This window comes from Phyllostomus discolor, chromosome 6 (genome assembly GCF_004126475.2).
Source record: "Phyllostomus discolor isolate MPI-MPIP mPhyDis1 chromosome 6, mPhyDis1.pri.v3, whole genome shotgun sequence".
NCBI lineage: Eukaryota > Metazoa > Chordata > Mammalia > Chiroptera > Phyllostomidae > Phyllostomus > Phyllostomus discolor.
This window is the reverse complement of record NC_040908.2, coordinates 86,804,273-86,819,365: the sequence shown is the minus strand read 5'-3', so window position 1 is coordinate 86,819,365 and position 15,093 is coordinate 86,804,273. Positions and strand designations below refer to the sequence as shown.

Sequence of the window (15,093 nt, the reverse complement as noted above, 5' to 3'; positions counted from 1 at the left end):
GCGGACTCGACTCTGAGCCTCCTAGCGTGGCGGAGAAATGCCAGCACCAGAACGGGAGGGGGTGGGGAGAGACTGGAGGAAGGGGAGAGCAGGAGCGGGGCCAGAAGAGGGAGGAGGGAAAGATGGAGAACAGGAAAGGCAGAGGAAGGGGGCTATGGAGGGAAGGCAGAAGACAAAAATCGCTGGAAGAGAGGGACAGAGTTCCCAGGGTCTGGGTCCTTTACTGGCGTCAGTCTGGCAGGTCCCTCACCTGCCCAAGGACAAGTCTCGCCCAACCTCACAGTCTGCCCCAGACCAAGGGCATGTGGAGGCCGAAGTCTCCCCAAAAGCCACATCTGGCTTGGTGGAGAAGGAAGGGAATCAGTGATTGTGTACCAGTGGGAGCATCACGAGGGAGTGGATCAGGTCAGCAACTACAGATCAGAGAGAGCCCCTGCACCTGCGCCCGGCCCCTCCCCTGGCCCCTAATACCCTCCGCTGGGCCAGCGGGCTGGGCCCAGGTACCTCCAACTTAGCCAAGATGGTGAACTCCCCTGGACTGACGTCCACATTCCTGAGCAGAAAAACCTGTATGCTACTGGTCTAGGGATAGGACCCAACCTGAGGTGGGTGGCCCCACAGATTTCCGTATGTTCTGGTCCCCACTGAGGCCCTGCAATCTGCCCAGCTTCTCCTCGCCCCTCCAAATTTGAGAACTTTAAGTTTCTTTCCCACTTGCCTTTAGACATCCTCTTTGTGTTTTCCAAACCTAGAAAGCTGGCCTCAGGTGCCATGGTCTATAAAGAGGACACCCTCACCCCAGACTGATGCTCAAACCTCACACTTGACCACTGACCCAGCTGTCTTTCCCCAGAAAAGCCAAAGGTGTATCAAGGTGTCCGGGTGAAGATCACAGTGAAGGAGCTGCTGCAGCAGAGAAGGGCTCACCAGGCAGCCTCAGGGGGAACAGTAAGCATAAACTCTTCACTTACTCCTAACTCCTGTTAGGCATCAGGCAGCTGTTAGACATCCTGGGCCCCAGTCGCCACCCAGACCTGGCCTTTCTCAGCTGTTCTTATAAATTTGGTGCCCAGCTTCATCCCAGTTCACCACAGGAAGCCACAAAGAACAGCTGAGGCATGTTTGGGGCTCATGGGATTTGGGGGAGCCCATCCATCCCTGATCCTAGTTGAGTAAGAAGAGCTTGTTGATCCTGTGTAGGAAGAGGGGCAGCCAGTAGGTAAGTAGATTGTTATTCTGTTAGGAAGGCAGTGTGTGTGTTCTCACATATCCAAAGAAAATCTCTCCCAGAAATTTTAGGAAGCCCGTTCAAGGATAGAATCTCTGTGGAACAGACCCCTTCTCTCCTCATTCTTCTAGAACTCAGCCTCTGAGGTCGTTTATCTGGAAATCACCAAACTGAAAGTTACCAATGGGAAGGGGCCATGTCTCTGCAGAGGAGACAGCTTGAAATATAAAACCACCTCCTTAAGATGTAATGAAGCCTTTTGCTGTTACAGACCATCACGAGATAGGTCTGGATAGTCATAAGAGTACCCTGCCATTTATGTATACTCTAAACAGACAGTATTGCCAAGAGCTCTCAGGGCAGCAGCAGAACCAAATAAAGTAGGTCGGGTTATCTTCCAGGAGAGGGAAATTCATTACTGAAAGCCCTTGATTGTACAATTGCTTGTGGATTGGTTTAGGTGTGCACAGACAAGGATCTGACAGCTAGGGCCCATATTGCCAATATCAGCATTGGTACTCTCTCAAGCTTATTGGTGCATGTCCCAGCAATAGGTTTTGTGCCTGGTACTGTTTGTGTGCATTGCAAGACTTCATGAAATGGTCTTTGTGAGAAGAAACAAATGATTCAGGGGTGGTGAGCACAGCTTCTAGAGCCAGTGGACTAGATTCAGATCTCAGCACCTCAATGGGGTGTGTATCCTCTGAGCAAGTTATTCTGCCTCTCTTGCCTCAGTTTTCTCATCTTTAAACTGGAGGTAAGATTGTGAGAGGGCTATATGAGTTATTGCATATAAAGCAATTAGAAGAATGCTTTCCACATAGTAAGTGCTCAATTAATGCTAGCTATCATTATTATTTGTGAAAAGCAGCTACAATAAAATTGCAACCAAAGCTTGAAAGCCAGCTTTTCAGTAATGTTCACCTGCACCCTTTGCTCAGAGTTTAGAGGTTCAGGTGTGAACTTGCTGTGATATGGCCTATACTGTGCAAATTTTAAATTTGGTGGCAAATTTAGTACCTTTATATGCAGAACTTCAGCTAACACAATAAAACTTACTTCTACTTGTGTTCTACAGTGGTTCTTTAAAAGCATTTTTTGCACACGCATTTTTTTCATTTAGTTCTTATAATAAGCAGGGGAGGTAAGTAGATCAGGGATCTGTATGCCTCTATTACAGCTGCAGTTCAAAGTCTTGCAGTTACTGATGGTCAAGCTTAAAGTAAAATCAAGGTCTTATTATTCTTAATTAAAAAAAAAACTTCCCACCTATCAGCTCCCTAAATGCATCTTTCTGCCAATCCAACTGTGCTGAGCAAGAGTCTGTTAACCCCTTCAATTCACAGATAATTATAAAATTAATAAAACCAGGAACAAGGGAACTGGGAAATGCTTCTGGAGCAAAAAAAAAATCATCAAGATGTTCATAACAAAATGTAATCTTTCATTATGGAGATTTAGTACAAGGTACAATTCTGCTTCAGCTGCCCCTGGAGAAGTCCCACTGGGCTTGGTGATTTTATTGCTGTTGGTCTCTTACAGGTTGATTTGGTTACTATTCCCCTGCTAGCTAACTGCAGGAAGGGTTAAATATTTCACTTGTGTATCTGATCAGTATCTGTTCCCTGGAGAGGTTTGGCTTATCTAAGTGTGTCTCAATCTCCCCCTTGAGAAATTATTAGGCAATACTTCTGAACCAGTGCTTTGCAGACAGGTTCCTTGTATAGTATATCTGCCTGTGTCCTCGAAGGCAGGAGGAGTAGCACACAGATGATTTAATTACAAGAGCTAGCTGTACAGTTCTTCTGTGGGAACCAGCAGAAGGATCTGGGATTCCAGGAAAGCTGTGAAGGTATGGTCATTTGGCAAGGATGGCAGATACCAGGGCATAATGTCTGCCTGCTTCTTGGTGTAGACTCCTCTGGTCCAACAGAAATGATCTCTAAGTTGTTCAGTGGTTAAAGGATACCTCTAGGAAGTTTTCAGCCAAGGAGAGAGTTAATTTTATAAAATCCACAAAGCAGGAAAAAATTAATTTGTTATAAAATCAGAGTAGTATCCACAATTTGAAATTTTAAGAAGGCAATTGTGAATGGAAGTTATCGACTGAGACAAATATCAGGGCCAGGAGAAATGAGTGCATGCAGGATTTGTAAATTTGATTCACCAAACTTATTTCGGCCAGGCCAGATGAATTTGCAAAGAGCCATACACACACACACACACACACACACACACACCTCTTACCTTTAGTATAAAGGGAAACTTGAGTTAGTACTTATCAAAAGATATAATTTATCCTTTTTTAACCATTAATTTTTTAACAGCCTTGATGCATTTTTTTAAATTGTAGTATGTGGATTTTTGTGCTGCTTGAAATCTAAGAGAGTGGTACCTTTCTTTGTATTCTTGGACCACAGTAGAACATGAACCCTAACTAGAAAGATAATATCAAATAGGATATTGTAAATATACCTTAGGGAGATAAGACAGGAGGCAGACAAACAGACCATTCTCAGGGAGAAGTGGGGTTAATGAAAACTCTACAATGAGTTTTTAAAACTCACTCCTTCCAAGTCCTTCAGCTCAAGCTGCAGCCAAATATTTGCATGAAGAGCTGGTGAAGGATTCCAGCTTCCTGGTTCATGACATTACAGCATGGATCGTTTTCAAAATTAACACCACCTCCATTTTCAGCAGTGGCTGACTGGACAATCTCCTAGTTGCTCCGGGTATGGTAGTAAGTGTACCCTGTAACCCAAGAGAGAGGTGTGGTGAGCTCAGCTTCCAGCACAGAGTCACAGAGCAATGCTGGTCCCTTTAAACTTTAAAGCCACCACTTGAAACCTAAAAAAAAATAATAATAATAAATCCTAAATTACTCAGTTAGTATAACTATGAATTCAACTAAAAAATACAGGCTGCTTTACTTTAAATAGTTAGAAGGAACACTCTTATAAACTTCAAGTATTATAGTAGTGAAAAAAGCACCTTGTACAAAAATTAGTTAAAAACATACAAGGAGTTGAAATATTGCCTGACCATTAAGTAGAATATAGATAGGTTCCAACTTGAGGAGCTTTAAGAAAAATATATATATATTTTTAGTATTTCATAGCTAGTAAGAAAATGTGAATATTTTGAGCTATCAGGATTTAAAGAGTTAGGAATTGTATCCTTTGGGGAAAACAAATTCCTAAGGCTAAGTAGCCAGATAGAATATGAAAATCTTGAAGAAAATAATTGACTAAGTCATGAAAATTGGGATTAAATAAATGTAAGTTCTCATTCATTTTAAGTTGAATAGTTTTATAGAAAGGCTATTTACTGTTTTCTTGAACTGTTACATTTCTGTAATATCAAAATTATTTAAATTAATTTTTACCAAAATTAATAGCTTTAAAATTTAAGTGGGAGAATCTGATATTAGGGAAAAAAATCCCTAAGCAAACCTAAAAATTGAATCTAAATAAAATATAATATCAGTGGTATTTAATTTTTTTTAGAAGAAAGATTCTGGCTTACCTTAGAGCAGAAGGCAACATAGTTCACACCAAAATGTCTTAGCTTTCCCTGAATAGAACTTTCATTTCACTTTGCTTTATGGTCTTGCTTTGGCAGCTGTCCGGAGGGAACAGTGTCCACCTTTCAGATCCAGTCACACCACCTTCTTCAGGTCAGTACAGCCAGCATTACAGTTTCCTCAAAAACTCTTGCAAAAGCGCATCTTGAAAGTCTTTCAATGCTTGATTCAGGGGTTAAGGTAGGCACCACCATTTAACTACAGTCCAACCAATCAGAAGGTGAAAAAGCATAGAGACTCCAGGTGGAAGCCCTGCAAGGAAACAAGAGCAAATGTTTCCTTCTTTCTGAACTGTCTATTCTTTGCTGTCTACTTTGTCCCCAGTTTGTTCTTCTCATTTATTCCAGTTCCTCATCTCTAAGTAACTAAACTAGACTAAAAGAGCAGAATTATTTTTAGAAACTTGTCTTTTTTATTGTACCTTAGTTGGAATACAGAACTCCTGAGGTCCTAGAATCGTGCTTTTTCTCTTGTTCAATCAGTGTCTAGCCAACAGGGACTTCCCTCCCCTTCCTTTTCTCTCTTCCCAGAAAGCAGTTCAAACAACTGGAAGTTTTCTCAGCCCAATACGAATAACTCTATTACATAAACATTCCTGCCTGTGCCACTCAACAGCTAAGAGTTCAAATATAAGGAAACCTGCTTATGGCAGGTAGCTCACCACTGAATTTGCTACTTACACTTAACTTCAAAAGAACCTTAAGACTTCAAAAAATTCCTCTGATGGACACACTCTAAATCTATCATCTTTGAATATTTAAGGATAATAACCACAGATTGGGCCTATTATTACCAAAATGGAAAAGGAGTCATGGTTTCAGAAATATTCTTGTTTGGTATTTAACAACATATTTTAATTCCATTAATCATATTAACAAGTTCACTAAGAAAACATTTTTGCCTTTTGTAATTTAGAATGAATAGTACTAATTTGACCTTTATGTTCCTGGTTTCTATTTCTAATTTGCCTTGCCACTTATATCACTTCACTCCTCAAAATTTAAGTTACTGAGCAAGTGTGAAAAGTTTAGGAAAGTAATAACCCTAACTCAAGAGAATTATTTCCCATGACACCAGAAGTTTTCCTAAAGCCTCAAACAACTCTGTAAGCCCTTTCTGAGAGGTTTACTTGAACTTCAGATAGGAGCTAAATGTGGATGCTTTTTATGTCCAAGAAAGTGGTGGCTTGAGCCGTTATTTGACTATGAGAGTCAGACACAGGTTGGATCGCCATCATTTTATTTTAGCCCCAGCCACATTCATAGCCAATCCTCACATTATTGACCAGATTCATTTCACTGGAACTTCAATTAGCTAAGGCAACTAAAAAATCCCAAGTGCCTGACTGTTTACTTTTCTGGAACTTCTTAAGCCTTCTTTTCCTTTATACATAGTAAATATTCAGAATATAGACTAGAACTTTACTCAAATCGATAACTGAAATTTTTAAACAAAAAAAATCTGTTTTCCTTTCTCTTACAGTCTACTTTGAAACTGAATCGAATTCTTCCACACCTAATTATTTTCAACCCCGAGAATTTTCCAGTCATGTTTCTTGTGAAGAAAACCCAAGCTGCCTTGACCAGATCTTGGATTCCTACCTTCAGACGGAGATACACCCCGACCCTTTGCTCAATTCCATGCAAAGTACTCCCCACTATTTCCAGGACAGCTTCCAGGCGGCCCCTTTCTGCTTTAACCAGAGCCTGGTAATTTATCTCTGTTCTTAACAAACTCTGTTTATTGTTGGCTGTGGGGTAATAATGCTTTGTGAGAATGCATCATCTCATGAGAAAGCATACAAACCGTATCAACAAGGAAAGCATCCAGGAAGCAAACAGAACCATTTACAAGTCAGTGGAGGTGGAAATAGCCACACGTTGCCCAAGTTCCTGTGCCAGGTTGGTGTGTGGCAATGAAAAGGTTTCCTGGCAATATACATTTAATGGTTTTAAACTATAAAGTTAAGACATCTACTAATTAGTTATCACTGATTTAAACCTGGCCTTTGGATTTGGGAGTTCTTGAAAATGGGGTTAAGTCTCTATCTACACAATACCAAACTATCATTTTGATAAATGGGCTTTGTTTTATTTTGCCATTTAATTCACTCTACTAACTGGTTGTTTTGGTCTGGTTTAGGCACAAGAACTCATTTGAGCCTGAGATGATTAGTAAAAATGAAGCCCTAACACTTGAAAGAATTTGCATGGTCTGTTCTTGATGGACCTCAAATGTTTGAAAAACATACAGAAAGGTTTGCACTAGTAGGAGGATACCAGTCATTTAAGATGCCTTTTAGATGACTCATAGATATTTTAAACCTTAAAAAGTAAGTTTTTTAATGTAAATCCTTTTTTATTTGAATTTGTCAAAAGTCTGTGTAGGCATCAGACTAAATTTTAAGGGGTTAGGAAATGAACTCCACAGAATATGCATACAGGGCCCCCAATCTTCCAGCCCCAGTTCTACCTGAGTATGTTCACCTTGTTCTCCACAGCCAAGGGTGTGGAGAAACATTCAAGGTGCCACCTGCAGCTTATATTGTGCCTAACGCTTATATTGTGGCCCATGGTAGGATTTGATGAGCAGGTGACTTGAAGCACAATGGGATTTTGTGGTTTAAGGACAAAGCATCCTCTAAAGTATGGTTATAACAAAGGAAGCCAGTGAAGCAAGGCAATTTATTGTTGGGAAAGAAACAGGTAAATATAGAATGTGGTGTTATGAAATCATGCAATCAGCAAACAAAATTACTTCTGCAGACTTGGATTGGGTTGAGTGTTTTGTGTCTTTACCCGTAATGTTCTTACTCTAAGTTCTTAAATCCACTCTATTCAGTCCTTTTAATCCTGTCTAAGTTATCATGCTCTTTTTTCCTTGGTTTTTCATTTCTCCAGACCCCAGGATCACCTTCAGATTCCTCCACTCTCTCTGGCTCTTTAGACTACAGTTACTCGCCAGCACATCTACCTTCATATGCTGTGGAGAATTATAATTCTCCTCCTTCTCTGGATACCAGAAACTGCGGCTATCCATCAGAAGACTACTCCTCCCCTCCCTTGCCCTCCCATGCCCAGGACGACTGCTTCTTCCCAGCCCCCACCTCAGGCTGCTACTGTGTGTCCTGTGAGGCAGAACACTTGGCCACCGTAAGAGCATCTGAGTATTTTTCCTGTCCCAGCACAGACTATGTGAACTTTGATACCTCGTCAACAGCATCCAGTGATTTCTATACCAGGGAAACAAACTATGACATCTGCTATAGTTCATAGAATTTCATTAATTTGGAATATGGCATGCATATGTCTATTGTTCTGCCACACCAAATGACAACTTGAAATAGGTAACTTGTTAACAAAATATCACAGGCACAGTTTACATGCCATTTTCAGTTTTCTGACACTAACTTAGGCGTTAAGATGAACCAGACCCTGTGTTTGTGCCTACTTTGTATGCTTAAAGTTAAAAGTTTTGTTAGGAATATTCAGTTGTTTTACTTTTCTGTATAATGAACAAATTCTAATTTTTTACTAATAAATAATTTTGTATTACTAAATGTTGGCTTACTTGTTATGTTTTTGAATAATAGTTTCCAGCTGGTTTGAATAATATCATTTACTTCTGGAAATTACTAATTACTACTCTTCAGTAGATTAATCTCACTTATTCATGAATCAAAAACTATTTTGATTTGGTGAAGTGCCTGGGCTCCCAGGGGGGATACAGAGTAGACACAGCTGTGATGGCAGAAAAGTGAAAGTCAGCCTCACCTCTAAGCGAGAGTGTATGTACATCTTGGAGCAACATCAGAAAAAGACATTTAAGAATCATTAGTTTCTTGTATGTAACATTAGCCAAGGAAATATTAATATGACCAATATTAAGCACATCTTACCTACAGCATGTTACCTACAGCAATGTTAACTTGCAGATAATTCTTTTTTATTTCCACAGTATTGTTTTGTAAATGTTCTGGGCAAATACTTGATCTTCTTTCTCCTGAGGGTGCCTTGCAGTTGATGCGTCATGAAGTTTAGAATTTGTTGCTATCTTATATTTCTGAATTTCTGCTTCAGGCCCTAAAATATGCATCACTTATATTTATAGATTGATTTATGGGATTGGCCATGTTGTTTACAACTGAATTTCAGAATTTATTTTTTCTGACTAGTCATTTGAACAAGCCCAACCATCTATCAATGTGAAGAGAGTTACTTAAGCTACCTAGGCTAGACCATATTGTTAAAACGTTTGCTGAAGGCACTAAGGCACAGGACATAATCCCTGCACTGGGGTCTGGGAGGCATTTTCCATGTCCCTGGGTTTAGCACAATTACAGCAATACTGGTACCATTGGCACAGGCCACAGCTGTCATTTTCTGAGTGCTTCCTGTGTGCCATAATTGTCTAAGGGTTTTGTCACAAATCATCTCTTTTAATCTTTACAACAACATTTGTAGCAAAATGAGGGGTCTGAGACTCAGAGAAGTTCAGTCACCTGCCCTAGGTCACCCAGCCAATATGTACCCGAACTTGGATCTGAAGGACATCAAACACATGCTTCTTACTCACTCTTCAGGGATGGTGTAAAGTTTGATCCACCATTTGTAAAAGACTGTTCAGGAACCTGTGGAATCATCCCCCATTAAACCCCAACGTCCTCATGCGTGCACAGGTGTGACCCCATCATAACTAACCAAAGCTCCCCAGAAGGGCCAGCCTGTCCATAGGATACAAAGATGGGAAGCACAAGAGCTTTCAGTTTAGGGACCAAGGAAGAAGCTGACCAACTGCCACCTCAGTGGGCCTCTTTCTATCAGGAGGTAGACATGCTTTCAAAATGACACTGATTGCCTCCTCCCTCGAGACTCCCCAGAGGCGAAGGCTTAGGCAAACAGGACAAGTTGCAACCTGCCTCCTGGGATAAATGTGCCAGGGAAACAGAACAATTACTGCCTTTCTAAGATGCCAACGAAACTAAATTTTTAATAGCTTCAAACTAAATTGAAACTGGCCTGTTGTCAACAAATATCTGTTCACATAGACCAAAGCCCCTGCACACCCTCCACCCTACCCCCAAGAGACAGAAAGCAGAGAACTGAAAGATGCCTAGTGATTGGCATCAAAATATCCCTTTCTTGGACATCATTCATTTTTTTTATCCCCTACTTGTGTCCTCTGCCTTCTGAGTCAATTATCTTGCAGCTCTAACATAACATTTCTCCCTCCCTGTTTCTTGTTCTTTCTTCACATGCCTCTAACTTTTTGCCTGAATCTAGTGTGAGAAAAGATTTGTAAGGGAATGTGAGACAAGGGCTAATATAGCTACTATGCATCACAATGAATAAATCCACCTTAAACTGATCTTTAAGATCTTCCTTACATTTGGACTAACAGGTCACATGGCACACAATGAAGTGGCTGGATGCTGCTCACCCAGTCTGTTAATCACCCCAGCACACACAGAACTACAGTGCAGGTCAAACACTGCTAGCAGCACTGAAGCAATCTAGAATGCCCCTCCTCAACATAGGCCTTGGAAGCTGTATAAAATATGGATGCCTGTGCCCAGTGTAAGAAAGCATGATTCAGTAAGTCTGTGGTGGGGCCCAGCCATCAGCATTTTTTAATGTACCTAAGTTGACTCTGATATAAATGGTCTTCTGTCTACACCTGAAAAACACTGACATATTCAATGTCTGATTGTTCACTTATAGGACCTTTCAGTACAATAAAAATAAGTTACAAGAACTAAGCCCTTTCTATGGGCCTGTGCTGTGGGTCTTATCTTAGTGAATGCTCTAACAACCACACAAGACAGATACTGTTGTCCTCATTTTTATTGATGGTGAAACTGAAGTTTGGAGAGATAAAAGAACATGCCCAAGGTCACACAACCTATAAATCAGGTTGTCTGATGCCATGGTCTGAACTTCCAAAAGCCTCAGTAAAGTTTCCAAACATTAATTACACTTGGAGGAATTTGACCTTTTGTCTTAAAAGTCACATGTATATCTGTAGCCAGTTTCTCATACCACAGAGACATTTATAAGATTATTATGGAAGTTCAAATGATTTTATTATTCAGAACCATTAGAGATTAATAAAATAAAATATTAATTAAGTGCTTACCATGTGTGGGATTGATCAGATGTCTTCAAAATGTAGCCAAAGGTTTAAAGGGCATATAATTTTTTTCTCTTTTATTGAATTTATTTCGGGTGACATTGGTTGTAAAATTATATAGTTTTCAGGTGAGGGGACGTAATTTAAAAATTTTATTTCTTTCCTTTTTTATTGAATTTATTGGAGTGAAACTGGTAAGCAAAATTATACAGGTTAGAATGGGTATGAACTAATTTTCAAATTCTTAAACTTAATTTAGGGGTCAGCCTTTCAAGCCTGAGATAGATAAGATGAGACAAAATTGAAGGTAGTCAGCATTTGGAAACTATTACCTCCAGCAATGGCCCGGAGGCGACATCCTGGCAGCCTCCTGAGCCTGCAGGTGGACAGCAGGAAGCAGGTCTAGATAAGCATAGCTGAGACCAGGAGCCTAGCAGTGGGGGGAGGGTTGAGGAGAAGGTGCAGGTAGGGTGCTACCTTTTGCTTAAAGAAAATCTTTAAAAGTCATATTCAGTCAAGGGAGATGAAGGCTAAAAAGAGTGAGAATTGAAGCTAATAAAATTGTGAGTACTATAACTTAAGCATGACTTACCATCATTTCTAAATCCTCAAACCCCATGTAACCCCCAGTACAAGCCCTGGCAGGGCCTCCCAGGAAAGTGATGAACCCGCCCACTACTTCCCTTCCTTTTACAGATAAGGGGGGAGGATGTCCTGCCTGGAAAACAGGTTCTGTCCGAAGAGGCTAGATTTGAGTGTGGCAGAGAGGGCCCATTTGGGCCTAGGGGACTCTGCTTTCACAGGTAGGGAGATTTGCCTCATTGCATATGTTCCAAGAGGACTCAGGGTAAAATATAGGGTCTGGAGGATGGACAAATCTGAGAGGACTCAGCTCTACCTAGTAATAAAGCATCAAACTCATTGAGGGCAGGAATGTGTCCACTTAGAAAATAGTTTGTCTTCCTTAATATGGACAGAGAACATGCCGTTGGTCCTGGGCAAATGTGGAAGTACAGGCGTGTGCGGATTTGTCTGCGATCCATCCTTTGCCACCTGGATAATCAGGAAGAAAGAAGAGACATCTGCCCTTTAACCTGGACTGCACCTGAATGCCAAAGCTCCAAAGTCACCACCTCTTACCGCCATTATGAAATTCTTCATTGAATAAGCCAGATTTTGAGGAGAGCCCTGCTGTCAGTAGTCAAGTTGCCTTTATGGGAGGACGTGGTGGATCCTAGGAAAAGACCAATTTGGGGGTAGATCATTTTCCCTAGAGGGGGTAGTATAAGAATCATGGTTGTGCAAAGAGAAAGGCATTCTCTGAAAGGAGGTCTCATAACGGAACAAAGGATCTAGACTAAGAATTGGGTTACTCCTCAAACAGGCTCCCTGTGAGAGGTTCAGTTCTGGGGGGCTTTTCTTTTGAACTGTGATCACAGCTCCATTCAGCACCATGTTTGAATTTCTCCCCTCCCGCACTATAATTCCTGCTGGTTAACTGCAGTTGCCATTCAGGAAGTCTGGCTCCAGGTAGATAGTTGGGTATAAGTACAGAGAATAAAGTAAAGGAACTTTACAGGGATATGTGGCCTGCCCAAATCAACCTGCAGTGCTGAGACTTGTATGGAGCTGGTAGCATTTATTGTAGGGACCTGTGGTCCAGAGCAACCAGGAAGAAGTCTGTGGCCAGTGAGTGGTGGCCATGGTGGAGACAAGACTCATGGGGAAGAACATGGATTGAGAAGCAGCAGCTCCAAGCAAGATACAGGTAGAGAATCATAATGCTTGAACATGAAAGAGGCTAGAATTCAGGTCACGCCAATACTTTAAGACAAATAGAAGAAAGTTTTCACACATAAGGTAGTAAACTTTAAAAACCATATTACCCATACAAGTTGAAAGTTTAAATAGTTTTATAGGCATTGAGATTAATTTGACTGATAACATTTTAGGGACCCAGAGATCATCCAGTTCACTGGTTCTCAACTTTGGCTACATATTAAAATCACCTGAGGAGATTTTTTAAAACATTGACATTCAAGCCTCAGACCAATGAATCACAATCTCTGGGGTGGGGTTTACGCATTGGAATTTTTGTTAACTCTTTGTTTTGAAATTATAGGAAGTTTCAAAATTAATACATAAAGTCATATGCATTCTTCATCCAACTCCCCTCTATGGTGATTGACATCTTAAATAACTCTACTACAACATCAGAATCAGAAGTTGACACTGGTACAATGCTATTAGCTAGATCACAGATTTTATTCAGGTTTCACCATTTTACATGCATGCATTTATGTGTTATTGGTGGGTGTGGGTTTCAATGAAAGAAACATTGATTTTTTTTAATATCCTGAAGATCCAGGTGTTCTCATCTCAGAGATTAACACTAATGGTTCTACCCAACCAGCCTGCATTCCACAGGTGAGGAAATTGAGTTCAGAGTGGCAAAGTGACTTGTCCAAGGACACCACCATGCTTCAGCAGGGAAGGCAGTGGACTTTCCTAGTGCAGGGCTCTTTACTCAGTGTGAAGTTGTAACAAGCCAAAAATGTGCTATTGAAAAAATCTGAGAGTTAGAGCAAGAGGTAGAGGAGTATAGGTCTAATTTTTGAGGTTATCTTAAGGGACAAGCACAAAACATAATTTTTTAAAGATTCATGAAAAACATGGGCCCTGGACAATAATAAATCTACCCCCAAGTCCAGTATTATTATCAGAGAATTCAGGGACCACATGTCTGGCAGCACATGGACATCCTCACAGTCTTGGGCTTTGTCTCTGTGTGGCTCCTTTTGCTTGCTGCCCTTTCAGTGGCTGGGAACACACAATCAGACTTGGTAAGATGACCTCCTGCTATGCTCTCCTCAGAACATTCTTCCCATCTCCACTAGAGGCATTGAGCCAGGCTGGTGGGAGAGCTCACTGACTCTCTACAGTGCTCAGTGTGTTCATTTTTCATGATTTTACTCTGAGTATGCCACAGAAATGTTTCTTCCTTCTACAATAGCCTGCTCCTTCATGATGAGCCTCAAACTGCTTTCTTCTTGTCAAACACGGCACATCCAGGGATGTGCGTGGAAGATGGACCCTGTGTAGGTGATATGGCTCCAATCTAAGCCCTTGTTAGCCTGAGCATCTCACCTGTCTTAGTAAATCTTTTTGCATACCACCCTTTAACTGAAACAGAAAAATACAGCCAAGACATCCATCTATACTCTCACTGGAGTCTGGACCTAAGAAAGCTGCAGCGGACTGAAGGTCTCTGGAAGTGACTGTGGCAGATGGAACTCCTGGGCCTGAGGCCTGTCCTCTGACCACAGTCCTGGGACCTGCGCAACAGTCCACGAGCTACAGCCAGTTTGAATGGGGTTGGAGGAGCCAGACTATTCCTGAGCAGCTAGTCTCTCAGCCATGGGCTTAGTAAGCAGAACTAGATGTAGATGCTGGAGAATCTCCCTGCACCTTTTTCAAATGTCTCTTTTAAGAATTTTAAGCACTCACTCATAGCCAGTAAATAAGAAAATGAAAAGCTGAGGTTTTCAATCTGTCCCCAATATTTCACAGTGGGTAAGAGTCATCACAGCTACAGTGGGCTTGGTGTCCCCTTCCTAAGTCTTCATGTCCTCTGCTGTGAGTGGCTACAGAGATACCTGCTGCTTGGTGACCCCCACCTTGTGCTGACACACTGCTTCTCCCTGGCTGGAGAGAAACAGCTCAGTGATTAACTGGAGGAGGCCATGTGTGGAGGACATAGCTGAGCCTTATGATCTGGTTAGTCATGCAGAGCCTGAGGCTTGGTATTCCCTCCCAGTCCTTCAGGAGCAAGGTGAATTCACTTCTATACTTCCTCCTACAGCAGGAAGAGTGGGACCCAGCTTCCCAGATATGGACTCCATCATTTCCACACAAAGTGGTACTGCCTGTACGTAAGTGCTCTGCAGCCAGACAGACTTGGGTTTGATTCTTGATTCTACCACTGATCTGCCCTGTGATATTGGACAAGTGCCTTAACCTCTAGGCTACAATTTAGTGACAAAAGTGTACAAATCAATGGCATAAAACCTACTCATTCAAAAAACTCTTCAAAATTGTTTTTGTCCTGGTAACAACTTGCAGAATGCTACTTTTTTTTATTATTGATCACCAA

At 41.3% G+C, this 15,093-nt stretch overlaps 1 protein-coding gene and 1 long non-coding RNA gene across 5 annotated transcripts; one reads left to right on the top strand and one right to left on the bottom strand.

Annotated features, from left to right (window-relative positions):
• The first annotated feature begins 90 nt into the window (after window positions 1-90).
• On the top strand, window positions 91-8,283 carry COLCA2 (colorectal cancer associated 2). The gene is made up of 5 exons (XM_028516966.2): window positions 91-405; window positions 854-948; window positions 4,850-4,904; window positions 6,294-6,520; window positions 7,712-8,283. Exons 1-5 carry the CDS (start codon window positions 123-125, stop codon window positions 8,084-8,086), a joined length of 1,035 nt encoding a protein of 344 aa, XP_028372767.2. The 5' UTR covers window positions 91-122; the 3' UTR covers window positions 8,087-8,283.
• On the bottom strand, window positions 2,321-7,305 carry LOC118501203. Of its 4 annotated transcripts, none has more exons than XR_004903823.1 (3): window positions 7,284-7,305; window positions 4,754-5,063; window positions 2,321-3,979 (listed from the first exon to the last, which is right to left on the bottom strand). It is a non-coding gene; the product is annotated as an uncharacterized LOC118501203 (long non-coding RNA). The 4 variants fall into 4 exon arrangements; XR_004903822.1 differs by lacking the exon at window positions 7,284-7,305 and adding an exon at window positions 5,233-5,405; XR_004903821.1 differs by lacking the exon at window positions 7,284-7,305 and having other exon boundaries at window positions 2,321-4,075; window positions 4,754-5,488.
• Window positions 8,284-15,093: the final 6,810 nt, after the last annotated feature.